Here is a 20542-nt window from a genome sequence, read left to right on the forward strand (position 1 = left end):
TGTACTTGGTGAGTGAATTAGAATGCACGAAAGTTACAAATAGTCATAATCAATTTCATCGTGGAAGTCAAAGTGGAGCGGTTACTCAGTGTGGTGGAGAACGTGGATTAGTGGAAAGAAGCAGGAAGTTACCTCCAACATCTATAAAAGGAAGAAATCACGATGACAACACCCCAAACTCAACAACTCAACACACCCAAGAAAAACTCTAGCAAATTATCTCTAGACCTCAGCAATTTAGAATACTCAGTCATTCCCTTAGTTTTCCATTTTTAATTTTATTGCTCAGTTTGTAGACCTTCAGTTTAATTTCAATCCAAGCACATCATTTCCTTTCATTTTTTTTGTTGTTTCAATCATTTTCTATAAGGTCGGTATCATTTTGATAATTGAATCCTTTAGGAATTTTCGGTCTCTTTAATTCTTATAATCGTTTGATATTTAGAAGTTAGAAAGCGCACTCAATTTCACTCCATAGTTCGAGAATACTATAATTCTCTGGCACGCCCGCAATTTCCCACGAAAGAGCCAAACAAAAATTGGCATGCTCGGTGGGACCCAATCATAATGCCACCGAAGAAAAGTGATAAGAGCAACAAAGATCTTATAGTTGCAAGTTCTGAAGAAGAGGAGATCATGGCAACAGGCAATGTTCCACATATGGTGGAACGAATTGAAGCTGAAAAGATTCCTATTACTTTCCCTTGGTCCGACTCAAGTAATAAATCAAAGATTTGTAATAAGATTCATGAAAAACCTTGGAAAACCAATAAGCCACACTAAATGGTCATTAGGTCCAACTTATGAATTTCGATTAATCAATTTAATCACGGTCAATATAAACGATTAATTATATTCAAGTAGAGAGTTGGCCCATCTCCTACAAGCATTAAGAAACATAAGTTAGTTCTAAAAAAGGATAAAGATAACTTAAATAGGTTAAACGTAATTACCACATAATTAAGGTTAAGATCCACTTTTAGCCTTAGTTAAGATGGGTTTAGCCCATCATTAGATTAAAACACACTTTAGAAAGATAGATAATAGAGTTCATATTAATAAAAGAGATTAAAGTTTAGAAGAAACCGTAATGACGATTACCGAACGAACTTCTTCGGTAACTTGAAACTTACTTTTATTAGATGAACTTTTGCACAAACAACACTCTAATAACAACAACAACACAAACAACTGATTCTTAAGGAGAAGAATCAACAAAATAACATTATAGAGGGAGGAATTTAGCCTAAGCTTGGTGTGTCTTCAAATGGCACCCAAGGCCTCCTTTTATAATAAAATGGCACACATATTTCCAAAGACCAAGTCATCCTTATGGCCTCCCACTCCTTATCATCTGAATTTAGCATTTAAGAAAGCATGGGGGAAGATTTTAATAATTTAGGAGTTGAAATGTGTAAGGATGTGAAAGGAATCTTAGGCTTCAACATATTCATCAACTTTGGATAATTTTCTGGGCCTGATTCACTTCGAATTTGGAGATGATTATTATTAGTCATTTTTTCATCTTTCTCTTAGCTTTCCAACGCATTTTGAATCGCCTCAATCCGAGTCCCTATGAGGGAGATAAGTTGAAAATACGAAATTGTGTCAAATCTGTCCTAGTGTGAACAATTGGACTTTATCTTACAGCACCTATCCGCGACGAAGTGCACGCTGGGTGTCGCTAAAATTCCTTTTTTCTGGTCCCTTTTACTCCCGAGTTGCCGCCTTAAGCCCCGACTTGGTTATTTGTGCCGAAAACCTTGCAAAAGTGCCTAGAAAACACACAAATTGGCTTAGATACATAAAATGAAGAAAATATACAAAAACCATTATTAAAATTTATTAAAATGGTACAAAATAACTAGTAATTAAATACTAAAAATGCTATAAATTATGACGATAACAACTCACTCTAGCAGAATACACAGAAGCTATGATGATGGAACTTGAAGAGTGATAAAGCTAGAATGCAAGCACTTGATCGAATGATCGCCCAGAAAAAGAAAGTAACCAAAGCATACAATAAGAGAGTGAAGAAAAAGACCTTTGAAGAAGGAGACATGGTTTGGAAACTCATCTTACCAGTTGGGACTAAAGATAGAGCATATGGAAAATGGTCTCCAAATTGGGAAGGACCATTCAAAGTCTTCCAAGTTCTAAGAGGAAACTCTTATCGGTTAACCAGCTTGCAAGGGGAGCCACATAAGAGGTTCATCAGTGGAAAATACCTCAAGAAATTCTATCCCACCTTTTAGGAACTGAGGGAGCATCAGCCATAGGATATAGGCAATCTGTATTTGATGTAATGCAAAGCAAATTTAATTTGAAAATTGTAAAGCTGGCATATATCCGCTATTCTGTTTGCAATAAAATAATAGCAGGCCGCAAGGCCGTAATTTATTCATCACTCAATCAAATATGTTTAACAAAGAAATCTATCTAGAAGGGAATCAAATCAAACATCCTCTAAGTCTATGGTTTTCAGATCTTCCCAACAAGCCCGAGAAGCAGATCGAAGTTGTTTGAATTTTTGATGTTCGGCAGCCCATGCTTTAATTTGATCATAGTTTGATCTTAAAGAGTTTGCCGCGAGTCTCTTTTTCTCCCACCTATCTTTCTAGATTTGGCGCAACTTTTCACCTTGGACTATCGAGCTCATCAGTTCATCTTCAACTGTCTTTAACAGTTTCCTAACTTCTTCCATTTTTTATACCTTTGGTCGATCAATTCAATGGAAGACTCAACCTTTTGGTCAGTAATAGAATTACTTTCACACAACTTCTGGTAAAGGAGGTGATTGGAGGCACACGAATCTAACTTGTCACCTAAAAGGGTTAATTGAGGTTCCACAATAGACATTAGTGAGCTTGAGTCTTGAATCTAGTCATCCGTTTCTTAAACTCAGCAGAAGAGGATCGGTGAATAAGATCATCAATAGTCGAAAAGAGCATCGTCAAATGTTGAGTAGAAATTGAGGATATATCAAAATCAAGTATCGACCGTATCATACTTTTAGAGGCAAAAGTAAGGTCTTTATCAGGCGCATCACTATGAGGGTCATCCTCAAGAAAGGAGAAGTCGATGTTAGAAGAAGGATCCTCAAGGGGAGAAGCTTTCACTCCGGCAATTCTATCTAGGAGTGTCTGATCAAAAGTAAAGAAATCTATTAGAAAAAATCCTAAAGTTGGAAGTTGGTTTCATTTACCTCAGATCTAGAAACAATGGGAGCGTCATTCTTTGATGGGAGTTCCCCTACATGGTCTATGATGGGTAGATCATAAGAAGATGGAGATTGAGGGATATTGACCATGGCCGAAGCAAGGATCTCACCTACTGATGGCGAAGTACAATCAACTTGTGCTATAGAGAGTACGCCATCATGCTCTGCCTGGGTGCCTTCATCATCTGGGTCAATGGTATCAGCCGGAATATTAAGGGACTTGCCCATTTTTTGCCTTTTTAAAGAAGGGGAATCATCTTCCAAGAGTCTCTCATCAGAATCTAAATCTAAATCTTCAAAGTTAACTTAGGCAAGGAAAGCAAAATCTGCTTCAGGGAAGTCGTCGAGGTCCATAGATTCATCAGGAGCAACATCGACCTCAACAGCATCACTATTTTCGTCTCCATTGGCTTCTTCCTCCTCAACCACCTTCCTTGTGTGAAGTATGTGTGAATGGTCTGGTTCAATCAGAGATGAGAAGAAGTACAAAGAATTAGATCAAGAAATTTACCTGATGCTTCTACTTATTGTTGAAGGTAAGGAAGGCGTAAAGACCACCACTGGTCAAACTTAGTAGTAACAATCGAAGAGTCCTTGCCCACTTTTGACAATTTGAAGTGAAAACCATCATTGAGAAGCCAAAGTACACGAGGTTCAGAAGCTTTGTAACATTCCTCCAAAGGGAGCAAAGGAGGAGCAGGAATGACCTAAATAAGGCCAAACTGACGAGAACACAATGCTGGCCAATACAACTCGAAACACGCCGCCGTCCTTGTGATAGTTGGCTTGAAGGTGGCACCGACATGGAGGAAACGAGTTGATAAGAATGACCTCCACATTTCATATGTCTCATCCAAGTTGATTGTATAAGCTTTCATTATTCTTCCAGATTCTGGCAGTCTATAGAAACAATTAGTGAACCTCAACGGAGGCATATCTTTCAAAGAAGAGAAAAACTTGAAGAACTTCTTGGTCTGAGTCATTTTGGTTCTACAGCTCATTAGAGACCGACCAATGGGCATAGATGTGTCTAAAGGGGAACTTTTAAGCTGAGGAAAGTAAGCAAGAAGCCACAATTGAACGATCCAGAGGTTTCCACCAAGGCGGGTGAAAGGTTCAGTAGTGGCACCCAACATGGATCCTAGAGCCAATTTTTTCCCATTTGCAAGCTCGTATGCAACCTCCTTGTATTCCGCAGTTACCTTGGCAGATGCAGTGCAAAAAAATATATCGGCAAACAAGAGTCCACAAAAAGAGGAAATGATCAAATCGCTTTCTCTTTGGAGGATGGTTAACCATATATTCGACCAGCCTCACCGAATCCATAGATCTGTACTTTTTGAAGAATTCTAGAAGCTCATGTCGAACTAAGGAAGGTATCTCAGGACCAATCACTGGTAGTCCTGTTAGCGCAAGCACATCCCTCAAGGTAATACTCATCGGTACAGGTGCAAATAGAAAAGCATTATAGTTACGTGACCAGAAACCCAAAGCTGCATAAAATAGATTCTTATTTACTGGAAGCTCTATCTGGGACATTTTAATCATCTCATTGATTCCAAGATTGCACCATTTTCTCTCATACGTTGGCTTCAACCGATTCACCCAAGTAGACCATGCTTTTGTGGCGGTTTCACTAGCAAGACAGGGCCAACTTTTGCTTTTAACATGTCGGCCGGTGAGAAGATTAGGTTTCATCAAAATAAGTTCTCCCTCGTGAGATAATGGAAAAGGCACTTGAGGAGGTTTGTCTCGACCAGTCGGCAAAAGAGCATACAATTCATCAGCATTAAAATGGATCTTGATGGCGTCATGTTGATGTGCCTTTTCGAGTTCACCAACACTTTTTTCTAGAAGGATATGGGTGTGACTTTCTTACAGGTGGAGCAGTTGGTTTCTTGATAAAAGGGGTTTCTGCCAAATTAAAGTTAAAAATTAAATTTTTTAAAATTTCAGTAGCATTTCCCCTTAAACTCTAAAGTCCCAAAAATCATGTCAACACAAAATTGCTATTTCAAGATTGTCATCCATTCACCAAATATCAATCATCAAACACATTTGAAGTCCATTAATTTTTATTCATAAGTTTGGTGGTAAGTTTACCTTTGGAAGACATCTTGGCAGTGATTTTGAGTAAAGGAGTTGCACTTCAGCTGTGACTCAATCTCAAGTTTAGTAACACATTGATTAACGGAAATCGATCAATGATTGATCCGGCCTTTAATCCTTGAGGCCTTCAAATCCTTCATCAAAATAGGAATCGGTTGTGCACTTATGCTCAGAGACTTCAATCAGAGGTACAAGCGAGCAAAGAGTTGGTAGAACAATAACGAAGAACTTGTTAGCACCGTGATTAAAGGAAACCAATCAATGATTGATCCGGCCTTTAACCTTGCTACCGATAAGTGTTTCGTCACAACAGGAACTGATATGATTGAGATGAGTTTGCAAAAAAAGAAAATAAATACAGAGCATTTTAAAAAGGAAAGAAGGTGGGCAACGTCAACTTTTTATTAAAATAAAAGTCAGCAAGGGAGAGAAGAACAGTAGAAAACATTGAACCCAAGGAAATAGAGCTGGTCTTGTGAACTTTCTGCTCTCCTCTTAAAAGCCAATCGAAGAAGGTCCCCTCCAGATGGTCGTGTGAAATTTCTGCGCTCTTCCTGAAATCCAATCGAAGAAAGCTACGTCCAGATAACTCTACTGGAACTAACGTAAGAACAACAGAACAATGAAGAGAAGGAAAATAACTAGATATTTTTTATGTCACACTTTGCCATGGCCTGGGAATTAGAAGAAGGCACAACTGCTGCTAGGAAAGATATACCAGGCTGTTATTGACAAAGAAAAGAAAGAGAGATGTAGTCCCTTATCGTCAAATTCCACCACCGCATCTAGCTAAACAGATCTAGCCCAACTAAGAGAAGTCATTTACATATCTAACCCACTTTGTTTCCATTTTACCAAATTAGACCATTTCATCCACTTTGGACAAAATTACCCTTAGTTCTATTGATCGATGGATCGATTTTTGATATCAATCGTTAGCGATTTTTGAGATTTTTGAAGTATTATGTTCAATTTCCCGTAGAAATGGTATGTTTTTAGCTTATACGCCTGCTTTTCTCGTTGATCTTGCCTCTTTCTTCATCTATAATGGTATCGTTTCAATTTTCTCAATTTTCTACCATTTTTCTCCATTGTTGTCGCATTTGTGACGAAATTTGTCGCATTTCGTCACAAATGCGACAACTCTTGTCGCATCTGCGATAAGTGTTGTCGAATTTGCGACGAAATGCGACAACTGTTGTCGCATTTTTGACGAAATGCGACAAATTTCGTCACAAATGCGACAACAATGGAGGAAAATGGTGGAAAATATAGAAAATTGAAACGATACCATTACAGATGAAGAAAGAGGCAAGACTAGCGAGAAAAGCAGGCGTATAAGCTAAAAACATACTATTTCTACGGGAAATTGAACATAATACTTCAAAAATCTCAAAAATCGCTAACGATTGATATCAGAAATCGAAGAAGATGAACCGAAGAAGAAGAAGAAACGGAAGATGAAGAAGAAGAAGATGAAACGGAAGAAGAAGAAGCAGGAGCAGATCTATCGATCAATAGAACTAAGGGTAATTTTGTTCAAAATGGATGAAATGGTCTAATTTGGTAAGATGGAAGCAAAATGGATTAGATATATAAATGCCCTTTTTAATTGGGCTAGATTTGTAATTAGTCTTTTTTTTCTGTTAATGTTTCGTCCGTAATTAGTTGTTAGTTTAGTTTCAAATTCATGTTATTTATATTTAATTAGTTAATTTTGTCCTCTTCACAGTTTGAACTCTTATTCACTAAATAATCTTTTGAGTTCCGATGTTATATTTTTTATATACATTTACTTTTATGTTAGTTTTTAAGAGATTTAGTTGAAATTAAAGACTCAAATCTTAGTCTTTTTAATCAAATTGAATTTCTTAAGATTTTAGGTTAGATTTAGCTTTTCTTTTTAAGAGTGTTAATTCAAGTGCAACACTTTAGTTTTTTTTATTTTAATTAATTTTCTTAATTTTGTCTTTTTTTAATTTTTTTACTTATTTTTTATTTATTTCGTATGCATTTCAAATTTTACGGAGTCTATGAGATTTTGTTAGGGGATCAAGCATAAATATTCTTCTCTCAAATCTATGTTTGTGGGGGCAATTGTTTAATTTAATTTTTTTGGCATTTATATATTTTTAATATATTAATTGACCTAACTTACGTCTAAATAGATTTTTTTAAAGAACGAACCTTAGGGGAAGCCAATTTTCTAAGGTGAACCTTAGAGGAAACATAAGGTAAATTAAAAGGAAAATCATAAGGCTATTTAATAGTTTAACGTGTACTCGGTGAGCCAATTAGAATGCAGGAAAGTTAGAAAGCGTCATAATCAATTTCATCGTGGAAGTCAAAGTGGAGCGGTTACTCAATGTGGTGGAGAACGTGGATTAGTGGAAAGAAACAGGAAGTTACCTCCAACGTCTATAAAAGGAAGAAATTACGATGACAATACCCAAAACTCAACAACTCAACACATTCAAGCAAAACTCTAGCAAATTATCTCTAGATTTCAATAATTTACAATACTCAGTCATTTCCTTAGTTTTCCATTTTCAATTTTATTGCTCAGTTTGTAGACCTTCAGTTTAATTTCAATCCAAGCACATCATTTCCTTTCAAAATTTTTTTTTTTGTTTCAATCATTTTCTGTAAGGCCGGTATCGTTTTGATAATTGAATCCTTTAGGAATTTTCGGTCTCTTTAATTCTTACAATCATTTGATATTTAGAAGTTAAAAAGCGCACTCAATTTCACTTCATAGTTCGAGAATAATATAATTTTCTGGCACGCCCGTAATTTTCTACGAAAGAGCCAAACAACTACTAGTAAATATTGCCCCTATAAAAATGAGAGGCTAATAAAAAAACATGGAATCCTGATTAAATGTTTTTAGCAGTTGGACCGCGTAGTGATACGCGGTAGTACCGTAGAATTATAGTCAAAGGCAGGCATTGATGAAAGTGGGTTATAAATCTAAGAGATCGCAGGGGCAAAATCCGTAAAAGTGGGACTAATTAATTAGAGTTAAGATGTTCAACGATAGTAATTAATTAGCTGTAATTTAATTTTATTAACAGCAGCAGCAAGAGAGAATCTATCACGTGCTGACGTGTCAGTTGCAGATTCCTATTATGGAACACGAGGAAAACAAAACATCATTATCTTCTTCTACTTGTTCCCATTTTCTCACATCAGTCGGTTATGTTATGGTCAATTAACCTAAATATTTGGACTTTTTTTTTTTTTTTTTGAAAAAATTTAAAAACAAAAAAAAACCCCTGAAAGCTAGGATTGAGATTTTCACTACTCTCTCTCCCTTCCCATCTAACCGTATTTAATCCCACTTTGTTATGGAACAAAACCCTAAGGGTTCTTGTAAGAACCAATCGCCGCCAGATTGATCTCAGCCGTTAATTACATACATACTTCCTTCCTTTTCTGTTCCTCTCTTTAAACTCTCCTCTTTCATGTAACTCACTCTTTTTCTTGTTGCGTCAAACACCCTAGCTCTCACATTTTTGATGTTACATGGATAACTGCTACTTCAAACTCCTTTTTATTTGTATCACACAACTAAGTTTATGAAACTACCTTTCTTTCGATTCCTTTTTCTTTTGGTTCAAGACAAGAGTACCAGTTTTTCAACTTCAGGATTTGGGCCTAGTTTAGGTGATAAAAAGTTTTGATCATCTTCAAGCTGTGTACATAGGGTTCAGGTGTAAAGTCTTAGGGTTTAGGTTTTGATCAGCTTTCAATAAGTTATAGTGGGTAATGATAAATTTCAGGTTTTGAAATATGTTATCTGAATTGGGTAGGAGACCGATGATAGGAACTAATGACGGATCATTCGGTGATGATTTAGACAAGGATTTAGGATTATTGCTGCGTGAACAACGCAGGCAAGAGGCGGATGATCTTGAGAGAGAGCTCAATTTGTACAGAAGTGGTTCTGCGCCTCCAACTGTCGAGGGTTCATTGAGTGCAGTTGGGGGCTTGTTAGGTGGTGGAGGAGGAGGAGGAGGCGGCGGCAAAGGCGGTTCTGCCTTTGCTGAGTTCTTGAGTGGCAAAAATGGCAATGGTCTTGAATCCGAGGAAGAGCTTAGGTCTGATCCAGCTTATTCTTCTTATTACTATACAAATGTCAATTTGAACCCCAGACTTCCTCCTCCTCTGCTTTCGAAGGAGGATTGGAGGTATGCGCAGAGATTGACAGGCGGGGGTTCAACCATTGGTGGAATTGGAGATAGGAGGAAAGTGAATAGGCCTGATAATGGAAGTGGGAGATCTTTGTTCTCAAATCCACCAGGATTTGATTCAAGGAAACAGGAAAATGATGGCTCCAATGAGTGGGGTGTAGATGGTCTGATTGGTTTACCGGGATTAGGGCTTGGAACTAAACAGAAAAGTCTTGCTGAAATCTTTCAGGTGATTTGTCTCCGCAATAACAGTCAAGTTATCTTTCTGTTTCTTTATTTGTCAATGCTTTTTCCACGGTGTCTGTTAGCAATATTATCAGATGATCAAATTTTCCTTGTCTGTCGTGGTTATTATTTATGCTTCCTATTCACAACTGGCACCTTATATATGAAGTTCTAAATTCCACTAACCAATTGAAAATTTGGCTGCCAGGAGACTTTATTTATGGAAAGTCAGTACTCTTACTCTGTTTTCAATTCAGTACTATTTTTTCCTATCGTAAAATGCTAGCTTGTTTCCTCTGGGTATTTGACTGAATCTTTTGTCTGCTTGACTAGCATTATTTTATATGCAGTTGATGGTTTGCATAAAGTTAAGCAGGGTATATTGTTCTTATTTATAAGGATCTTATCACATAGATAATTGTTTTCCATTTGTACTCCTTAGAGTGTTTGTTTCCCTTATGGGGTTTAGTCCGTGGTGAAGTAGCAGTTGCTCTCACTGGTGGAAAGTAAAAACATTTTTTAGAAAGGCATAATGGTGATGTTCTTGAAGGTTGAGTGTCGAATCCTGACATAACTTTGAAGTGCATACTGTAGTGTTCATTTTCTTTGGCAAACTTTTTTGCGCACACACATTGAAGGGGAATATAAGATGAAGTGACGGCTTAATTGCTATTGGAAAATTAATTTAATTAAAGTGAGTTTTTTTTTTAATCTTTGTGGTTCTCTTAGTCTTTAGAATTCTGTTCTTCAATATTCTTGTGCTATTTTAGTTTTTTTTTTTTGCTTTGTAGCCATACGCTTGGCGTTTATTGTTCCTTTAGTGGATTTTTTGCTGATCCATTTTAGCAATGCTGAACAAGCTTTGTTTTGAAGACTTCCTTTTCATGTAGAGTACTTTTGATATTCTTTGCTACTTTCCAATCTCCAAGCTCGTTTGACATACTGTTGTAATTATGTTTTATTTGTGCTTCACTCCAGTGATGCAGTGTTGTGATTCAGAATGTTGTATCTGTGCAGGATGACTTGGGACGTTCAAGTCCTGTGACAGGACACCCTTCTCGGCCTCCAAGCCGAAATTCTTTCAATGAGAATGTTGAGAATGTAGGCTCAGCTGAGGCTGAGCTTGCTCATTTGCGCCGAGAGCTGACCTCTGCTGACACTTTACGTTCTGGTACAAATGGTCAGAGCTCGTCTGCTGTCCAAACTATTGGGCCACCATCCTCATATAGTTATGCTGCTGTTGTAGGTTCTTCTTTGTCAAGGAGTACGACTCCTGATCCTCAACTTGTTGCTAGGGCTCCGAGTCCTTGCCCTACTCCCATTGGACAAGGGAGGCCTTCTGCATCTGAAAAAAGAGGCATTAATGGTTCAAAATCATTCAATGGTGTTTCATCTGGCATGGATGACTCTGCAGATTTGTCAGCTGCTCTATCTGGCATGAATTTGTCAACAAATGGTGTTATAAATGAAGAAAACCAACATGATGTTGATCTGTTTGGTATTCAAGGCCAGAATCATGTGAAGCAAAATTCATACATGAAGAAGACTGAATCTAGGCATTTGCATATGCCTTCTGCTCAATCTGCAAAGTTGTCCTACTCTGACTTGGGGAAGAGCAATGGTAGTGGGCCAGACCTGAATAGCTCGTCTTTATTAGCTGATAGGCAGGTTGAACTGCAAAAACCTGGTGTTCCTTCTGGTAGTTCTTACATGAAAGGATCACCGACCTCTGCATTTAGTAGCGGAGGTGGACTACCTTCTCAATATCATCATCTAGATAATTCCAATTCATCACTTCCAAACTACGGATTAACTGGATACTCTGTAAATCCAGCACTGGCTTCAATGATGGCTAACCAACTTGGCGGTGGTAGTCTACCAATGTTGTATGAAAATGCTGCAGCCTCTGGTATGGCTGTCCCTGGAATCGACTTGAGAATGCTTGGGGGTGGTTTGGGGTCCGGAGCAAATCTAACTGCTAATACAACCGAGTCACATAATCTTGGAAGAGTGGGGAGTCCAATGGCTGGAAGTGCTCTTCAGGCACCTTTTGTTGATCCTTTGTATCTCCAATACATGAGGAGTCCTGACTATGCTGCTGCGCAGCTTGCTGCACTTAATGATCCTTCAGTGGATAGGAACTACTTAGGTAGTTCTTACATGAACTTGCTTGACCTTCAGAAAGCTTATGTTGGGGCTATTTTGTCATCTCAGAAATCACAATATGGCCATCCTACGGGAGCCAAATCTGGTGGTTCAAATCATCATGGCTACTATGGAAATCCTGCCTTCGTTGGTATGTCGTATCCTGGAAGTCCCTTGGCGAGTCCTGTTATTCCAAACTCTCCTGTTGGACCTGGCAGTCCAATAAGACATAGTGACTTGAATATGCGTTATCCTTCTGGGTTGAGGAATTTAGCAGGGGGAATCATGGGACCTTGGCACTTGGATGCAGGATCCAATTTGGATGAAAGTTTTGCATCATCACTTCTGGAAGAGTTCAAGAGCAATAAAACTAAGTGCCTTGAACTTTCAGAAATTGCCAGTCATGTTGTTGAGTTCAGGTATTTTTTAGAACGAAATCCTGATATGTTTTTTTATTTTGTTTCCAACTTTATCCTTGACACGTTTTGTGGTTTGATATCTTCAATGAACAGTGCTGATCAGTACGGAAGTAGATTCATTCAACAAAAACTCGAGACAGCCACAACTGATGAGAAAACCATGGTTTATCAGGAAATTATGCCCCAAGCTCTTGCTTTGATGACTGATGTGTTTGGTAATTATGTAATTCAGAAGGTCTGATACCTCTATTTGTTGGTAGACACAAGTCTTTTTTTTTTTTAATATATGTTTGTGGATTTGCAAAACTAACTATATGTTTGGTTACAGTTCTTTGAACATGGACTTCCTTCACAGAGAAGAGAACTGGGGAGCAAGCTATTTGGTCATGTTTTGACACTTAGCCTTCAAATGTACGGCTGTCGAGTGATCCAGAAGGTACCATTAATTACTGAATCACATATAATGTGTTGTGCCTACTATAACTTCATTTCTTCATCCTAGATCAATGGAGCAAAAACAGATGTTTTGTAGAAAGAAAAAGTGTTAGTACTCGTCAGGCATGTAAAAATTTGGTTCTCATCTACCTTGCAGTAGGCTGTCAAACTTATTTGAAAACAATGTTTTGTGAATTCACATTGGTTCTTGCTGTAAAAACCTTTTTGTTAGGTTATCTGCACTGTGTGTGCTCATTTCTTGTTTTATTTTGATTTTGTAAATGAGAAGTTTGAAATTTTGTAAGTATAACTCCCATCAGATTGAATGAATAGGACAATATCTGCTCCTCCTGGAGATCTGATAGAAATGTTGCTTGCTTATGTTGTTCAGGCCATTGAGGTTGTTGACCTAGACCAGAAGATTAAAATGGTTGAAGAACTGGATGGTCATGTCATGCGATGTGTACGTGATCAGAATGGGAACCATGTCATTCAGAAGTGCATTGAATGTGTTCCTGAGGATAATATTCAGTTTATTGTCTCAACATTCTTTGATCAAGTTGTGACTCTCTCCACCCATCCATATGGGTGCCGTGTGATACAGGTTCAGAAATTTTTGTTTGCCCATTTTGAGAATTAAATGACCTATCTGGGAGATAAAAAAAAGTGCAACATGAAATTAACTTCTGAACTATCTCGGAGATAAAAAAACAAAAAAACAAAATGAAATTAACTTCTCATATTGGCAGAGAATATTGGAGCACTGCAAGGATCCAAATACCCAAAGTAAAGTAATGGATGAGATTTTAGGAGCTGTTAGCATGTTGGCACAAGATCAATATGGCAACTATGTTGTCCAGGTCAGTAAATTTTTCTGAAAAAACTTTGTAATTTAATTTATGCATGCTGGTATTGTTGCAAAGTATTGGTATTAAGTTGAAATGCTGGTTTTGTCATCCAATATGGTATAAGAAAAGGACTCTTATTATCTCCTGTCCACTGTGACTGAAGTTTGAGGCTCTAATGCGCTCTTTAGCTTGCTTTCCATCCTGTCTAAAGTTTCATGTCTTAACATTCATTCTCATCAGAAATATTATTTATTTTTCCACTTGGGATGGATTCTGTTCTCTTACAGTTTGTCTGCTTTTAGTGAATACATGTCATTACTGATTGCCAGATTGCTTGACATCATACTTTTACTTTGAAATTATGTTCTTTCAAGCTGTAAATCTGTTAAGTACAGAGTTTAATTGATTATACCCTCGTTTATAAAGTTGCAAGGCACCCAGATTAAGTTTTTCTCTTGACATTGTAACTGAAATCTCTATTTGTTTTAATAGCATGTGCTGGAGCATGGAAAACCACATGAACGATCTGCCATTATTAAGGAGTTAGCTGGAAATATAGTGCAGATGAGTCAGCAGAAGTTTGCCTCCAATGTTGTGGAGAAATGTTTAACGTTTAGTGGTCCTGCAGAAAGACAGTTACTGGTGAATGAGATGCTTGGAACTACTGATGAAAATGAGCCACTTCAGGTTTATAACTTTCTATAAAATCCTAAAAACTAGAATAAATTACCTTGAAGTTGTGTCTGATCTAAAGTCAATGGAATATCTGTCCTTAAAGTTTTGGCCATTTGATAATTAATCCATATTCTGTCTTTTTGTTGTAAATGCAGGCGATGATGAAAGATCAGTTTGCTAACTATGTCGTTCAAAAAGTACTTGAGACCTGTGATGAACAACAACGCGAGTTGATCCTTACGCGAATAAAAGTTCATTTGAATGCATTGAAGAAGTATACCTATGGAAAGCATATTGTTGCACGTGTAGAGAAGCTTGTTGCTGCTGGAGGTATGCACTTTCTTTTGTTCTGTATGAATGTGCTGAAACATGTTTCTAAATGTGCTGTCAGTTATGAACCCTCAAGTTGGGGGGAGGTTTGGGTAGTAGTTCATACACTTGAACAAGTTTTCATGTGGTTCTTACTTGTGTCTTCCTCTCATGTCATTATGTCCGCCAAACTTAGAAGGTTTTACAATTCCACCAAGCAAAACCTATTGGTAGAGTTGAAATGGGTGGATGTTGGACTGCCTGGGGAGGGTTGATAATCTTAAATGATTGGAAGCTAAACCGTATTGAACCTGAGGGTAATCACTAATCAAGTTGGTCTTTATTGTTGAAGTGCAAAATTTTTGTGGTGTTGTTTGTTTTAGAGTTACTGAACCGAAGAATGCAATGGTCAAAGACAATAAGTGTGTAAAGTTTGATATGGGTAATACTTGGCTAAAGTATAGAGTTATTATTAGTGAATGCCAAGTTTGATGAAAGCTTAACTTGAAATATTGTTACTCCTAAATGAAATTGAATTTGTGCGTGGGATTTGAATTGTTTGCAGAGAGGAGAATTGCAGCACAGTCTATGCACACAGCATAGGTGGGGAATAGGAAAGAAAGTTTGTACAGCTAACTGAGGCTAGTGTGAGGCTTCATCTCTTTCTTTCTTACGGTATCTGTACCAATCTTTTTTAGAGAGGCAAGAGCAGATTGAAAAATAAAAAAAAAGGGGGTTGTTGCTTTGTAATGCGAAAGTGTACATTGTGTAGTTTCTAAGGGTTATACATAGAGTTGAGGAAGGTGAGGTTCAGTTCAGATGTTTTAACACAGCTGATGCTGACCCTTCCTCCCCTCCAAGAGGAGATAAAATGACCATACAATGGTGTATAAAAATGATAAGCAAATGTTGAGAGGTAAAGTATTAGTGACTACTGTACAAATGTTGGTATTGTCGAGAGCTGTTGATTTTTAGGTTGAGGCTAGAGCTTTTCTTTCATGTATCGGTATTTTCGACTTTTCTTTTTTCTTTTTCTTCCTCTCTACTTATGAAAAAGGTACAATTTTCTTATATTTTCATGTCTATTAGTATTATGTTGTGTGCAAATATCTGTGATTCAAGCAATTTAGATACATGTAACCCTTTGTTTGTTTGAAAGGAATTCAACTTCTGAGTGTCCTCAACGAGTTAATTTTAACGAAAAGTAGAATTCAATTAGAAAACAAGTACGTTTCAAAATAAATATAGTTTTATAGATGCCGTCAAATAAACTTTTGTCTTTCAAATTACTTGTTTCAAACGATGTCTAGAAATTCAAATTGAATTTGTGTAATATTTGAGGTATCCTATATGGTTGAATTTTATATTTTTGTTTCATTCTTGATATAACAAGATTTTTCAAATGTACAGAACAGTATTCAGTTGAGGACACTTCATTCATTAAGACAGGATTAAATTACAACAAAATATAAAGTTGTGAGAACAGAGCCCTACCTAAATTTTTGACTTATTGTATATGGCATCTTTCTTCAATCTTCTTTATCCTTACTCATTCTGTCCTATCAGGGCGGCTTCGGCTCTAGGTTTAAATTTTAAATTTTAAATTTTATTTTAATTTTTTTAATAAATATAAAATTTAATTAATTTTTGACTGGATTAATAAAATCAAATAAAGATTATCTTTGAGATAATTTACAAAGAACGAGACAATTAACAATTATGTTGGAAATTACAAAAAGGAAAAAAAATCCATATGTTTTTACCTTTTTGCAAACAGTTCGTGGTTTTAAAATTAGCAAATAAGGATTTGTAGTTTTAAAATTTGCAATAATTGGTTATAGTTTGTAAACTCATGCACTTTAAAAAAACATTGTCGTAATTTTACTTCAAAATGGAAAATGAAGCGATTCAAAAATCTGAAATTTGCACATTACCTTTATATAAGATCCGATTTCAATTTTTTTTTTACAGTAAGATTGGCTCACAAAACATTGTAGTGCAAACTTCACAAATCGTAGATTTTTCGTTCACCAGTTTATAAATAATTCATAAACTAACACAAAATAATTCATGTACAAGAACTAATATCGGTTATTGTTTCATATTCCATGTAGTTCTTGATTCAGTATTATATATTGGCACATCATAGCCAAAACTAATAGAAGTATGCTTAGTTCTAAAATAAAAGTCCCATACACCATTTGAATGAGATAGATAGATATCAAACAAACATTGTTTAAAGAGTAATTCTAAAAAAAAAAAAATGAAGAGATCCGTAATCCTAATCATAAAAAACGTCATCTTGATCAAATTTCTGGCCGAAACCCTTAGGGCCAGCCCTTGCTCTAACTTTCCCTTTTTTCCCAGCTTTCTTCTTCTTAGCTGTTTCTTCCTTCTCGTACTTTTCTTTCTCCCTCTTTGTTACGAAATCCGTCACTGCTAAATATATTACCTGCATTTACAGCACCAGATTCTTAAACTTGCAATTTTGGTTACTAATCTTGAAACACAACACAAGTGAGTTCAGAAATTACCCCAACGGTAAGAACCGACAAAACGATGAAGGCTACGACGAGAAGACCGGAAATTACGGTGGCAGTTCCATCTCCTTTAACATAAACTGAAGGCAAAGCTTCATCAGGCGCAGCGCAGATTATCCAATTTTGGGATTTCTTTGTTTTAGTTTTGGGTATGCTTAATTTTGTTGTGGATAAGGAAAGACGTGAAAGTAAAGGCAGATGTAATTTGTGGGTTTTAAGAAAAGGTTTGAATTTGGAAATTGAAATGGAAGAAACAAGAGAAGATTGAGTGATTGCAGCCATGCCTCATCACCTAGACAGCTGTGGTCTGGTGTGGCTAAAGAAGAGGAATCTATAGAATTGTAGAATGGGCTCCTTTCTTCAAGATTGGGCTTTTCACCCTCCACTTATTATTGCTTTCAAACACCCGCCTTAAAAATTATTCTAAACATAGGGTCAAGTCAAGTTGACATCCGACTTCCTACTATGTATGTAAATATATTCTTATAAAATGAAAATTAAAGGCAAAAAGCATCCTGAGGCCTCTGATCTTTCATTGTTTGGTGCATTAAGCTCTCGATCTTTTATTTAGACACATTAAGCCCCTGATCTTTCATCATTTGGTGTATTAAGTCCTCGATCTTTCATTTAGACACATTGAGCCCTTGATCTTTCATATATAGGTGTATTAGGCCCTTCCGTAAATCAATTAATATATAGGTTTATTAAGGGCATGTTTGGTTAGGTTTATATAACTGCAGCATTTCGCATTTTCTCTGGACACTGCAACATTTTGGAGCTTTTCACGAAAAGCTCTTTTCATGAACAGTTGTTTGTAGTTACTTGTTATTGATAAAATTACCCTTCTTATTTCCACAAAATGTGCTTCAATTTTAACATTATTTTTATTTTTAGAACATAATTATCGAAAAACAAAGTTTTATTGTGTTCAATAAATTTTCTATTTTTTATTTAAATTATTTTTATTAATTTGTATAATATATTTTTTATTTTAGAATTTGTTATTTTTAGAACATTATTTGTTGTCACACCAAACATGCCCTTAATAAACCTATATATTAATTGATTTATGGAAGGACCTAATACACCCAATATGAAAGATCGAGGGCTTAATGCACCAAATGGTGAAAGATCAGGGGTTCAATGTATCTAAATAAAAGATCGAAGGCTTAATACACCAAACAATGAAAGATCAGGAGCCTCAGGATGCTTTTTGCCAAAATTAAAATGCAAGGAAATTCGATGAAATTCCTTAATTTTTTTTAAACAAAAGAGGTTAACCAATATCTCTTTTATCCCAATATCATAGCCTAACACCAATCTTTATTTTCATGCCAATATCTTATGTTCTTTTAAAGTTTTTTTTTAATACAAGGAAATCGACATCTAACTTTCTTGCAATATGATGAAGTTCATCCGACTTCCCAGTTAGGAAGCGTAACTCAAGCCTAATGCTTCGATTACACGGGATATAAAGAAGTCAAAGAATTTCATCAAGACTTCAACCTAATTAAACTAGTACTATTCAGAGAATAATGTTTAACCGGACTATTTGCAAGGAATAATGCTCATTTGGAGCATTATTCTGACAAAAAAAATCTCATTAAAAAGACGAATAAAGTGAAAAAAAATTCATTACTGTGTTACTTCTAGCTACCAATTAAGACCAGTTTGAATAGTTAAGACCTCAAGTTGCTTAAATTAGAGATCTCGAATTCAAGTTTTAGCACAAAAAACTCTAATTGAGAGAAGATCTACGTAAAGAGTATCTAACGAGTTTCAAACCGAGCAATCAGATAAATTATATAAAAAAATGTGTTGCTTTTGACTTTTCATTCCAAACAATAGATAATATATTACCATTACCCCCACTTTTTGAAGTGATATTATAATGCAAATCCAAACCATTTTCAATACATGTCTTTTTTTATATACATATTTCTCAAATACTATTCCTTTTTTTTCTACAAATTTTTCTTTTGCATGATATTATGTTTTTCTACTTCTTTTCTTTCACTTTCTTATTTCTTCTGCTTATTCAAACATTTAGCCTTTGTTTGGCAATTTAAAGGTTAATGAGTGAGAGTTAAAGGAGTTAAAGGAGGCAATGGAATGAAAAAAAAAGTGATGAAAATGAAAGTTAAAAATTAAACATTGTTTGAGAGTTTATAAAATGTAAATGAGAGTTAAAAGTTTAACTTCATTTGGGAGTTTAAATATACAGGAAAATGAATGTTAAATTTACTCTGTAGAGATAAAAAAAATTTAATGAAATTTACGTTACTTCTATTAACCTCCAATTTGAAGGTTAGAGTTTGAAGGTTAAAGGAAGTAAACATTTAACTTACCTCTATTAACTCCCTCCCAAACAAGTGAATATTCTTCTTTCTTGTTCTGATCTTCATCATCACCATCACTTTTTTCTTTTTTTAAACAATTTAAAATTTAAAAATTATCAATGATTTATTATTTTTAAAAGGTTGTTATTATATCACACTTTTGTATGAATTACCAATAGATTTCTATAGAAAATCACAAACTTGCATATGATAAAACACAAAAAATAATATATATATATATATATATAGAAGATGGCTCTTGTGAGAACCCTTTCCTAGGTGAGAACTCACCTTAGGTGAACCACCCAAAACTACGTAGTTTTGGGTAGAAAAATTTTAAAAAAATGCTGCTGCTTGAGGGGGTCAAACCTGAGACTCTATGTTTACACTCCACACAACTTACCACTGAGCCAATTGCTTTCCTTGTAATTTATATCGCGCGCTGATTAATATACCATTGCCCTTTTAGCTTCTATTGTTTAATTTTGATGCATGCACTTATTAATAGAAAAAAAAGAAATGTGCATAATAATGAATTATTAATAGAAAAAAATCTAAGAACATGCTCTAATTTCTTATTTATTTAATTCATTTATATTCTTGTAATTTATATTTTAAAATGTTAAGAACGATGTTCTAAATATTGTTACATATGTTCTAAATTTTATAATTTGGGTTCTAAAAATTAAGTATAATGTTTAAAAAAAAAGATATATAGACCATTTTTACATTTGTTCTATAATATAATTTATAACTCATATTCTAAATAACATAACGTATGTTCTAAAAAATATAACGTATGTTCTAAAGTTTATATTTTGTGTGCCAAAAATTAAGTATAATGTTCTAAAAATATCAGTAGATATCTCGATCGTTTTTTCATTTGTTCTATAATATAATTTATAACTCATGCTAAAAAACATAACGTATGTTCTAAAAAATATATCGTACGTTCTAAACTTCATAGTTCGTGTTTTAAAAGTTAAAATATATGTTCTAACGTTTGTTTTAAAAAATATATAGTTTGTGTTCCAAAAATTTAGTATAATGTTCTAAAAAAATCAGTAGATATCTGGATCGTT

At 35.4% G+C, this 20542-nt stretch overlaps 1 protein-coding gene and 1 long non-coding RNA gene across 3 annotated transcripts; one reads left to right on the forward strand and one right to left on the reverse strand.

The window, feature by feature from the left end:
- The first annotated feature begins 8379 nt into the window (after positions 1-8379).
- LOC136232471 (pumilio homolog 2-like) lies at positions 8380-15652 on the forward strand. Of its 2 annotated transcripts, XM_066021652.1 has the most exons (10): positions 8380-9754; positions 10768-10921; positions 10997-12314; positions 12408-12549; positions 12643-12750; positions 13141-13353; positions 13499-13609; positions 14090-14284; positions 14428-14602; positions 15147-15652. In XM_066021652.1, exons 1-10 carry the CDS (start codon positions 9125-9127, stop codon positions 15182-15184), a joined length of 3084 nt encoding a protein of 1027 aa, XP_065877724.1. In that variant the 5' UTR covers positions 8380-9124; the 3' UTR covers positions 15185-15652. The 2 variants fall into 2 exon arrangements, with proteins under 2 accessions (XP_065877724.1, XP_065877723.1); XM_066021651.1 differs by having other exon boundaries at positions 8382-9754; positions 10768-12314.
- A 1002-nt stretch (positions 15653-16654) lies between these two features.
- Positions 16655-17634, reverse strand: LOC136232472 (uncharacterized). Its single transcript, XR_010690503.1, has 2 exons — positions 17116-17634; positions 16655-17033 (listed from the first exon to the last, which is right to left on the reverse strand). It is a non-coding gene; the product is annotated as an uncharacterized lncRNA (long non-coding RNA).
- Between the last annotated feature and the right edge of the window lie 2908 nt (positions 17635-20542).

The sequence above is a fragment of the Euphorbia lathyris genome, chromosome 6 (genome assembly GCF_963576675.1).
Source record: "Euphorbia lathyris chromosome 6, ddEupLath1.1, whole genome shotgun sequence".
Lineage (NCBI taxonomy): Eukaryota > Viridiplantae > Streptophyta > Magnoliopsida > Malpighiales > Euphorbiaceae > Euphorbia > Euphorbia lathyris.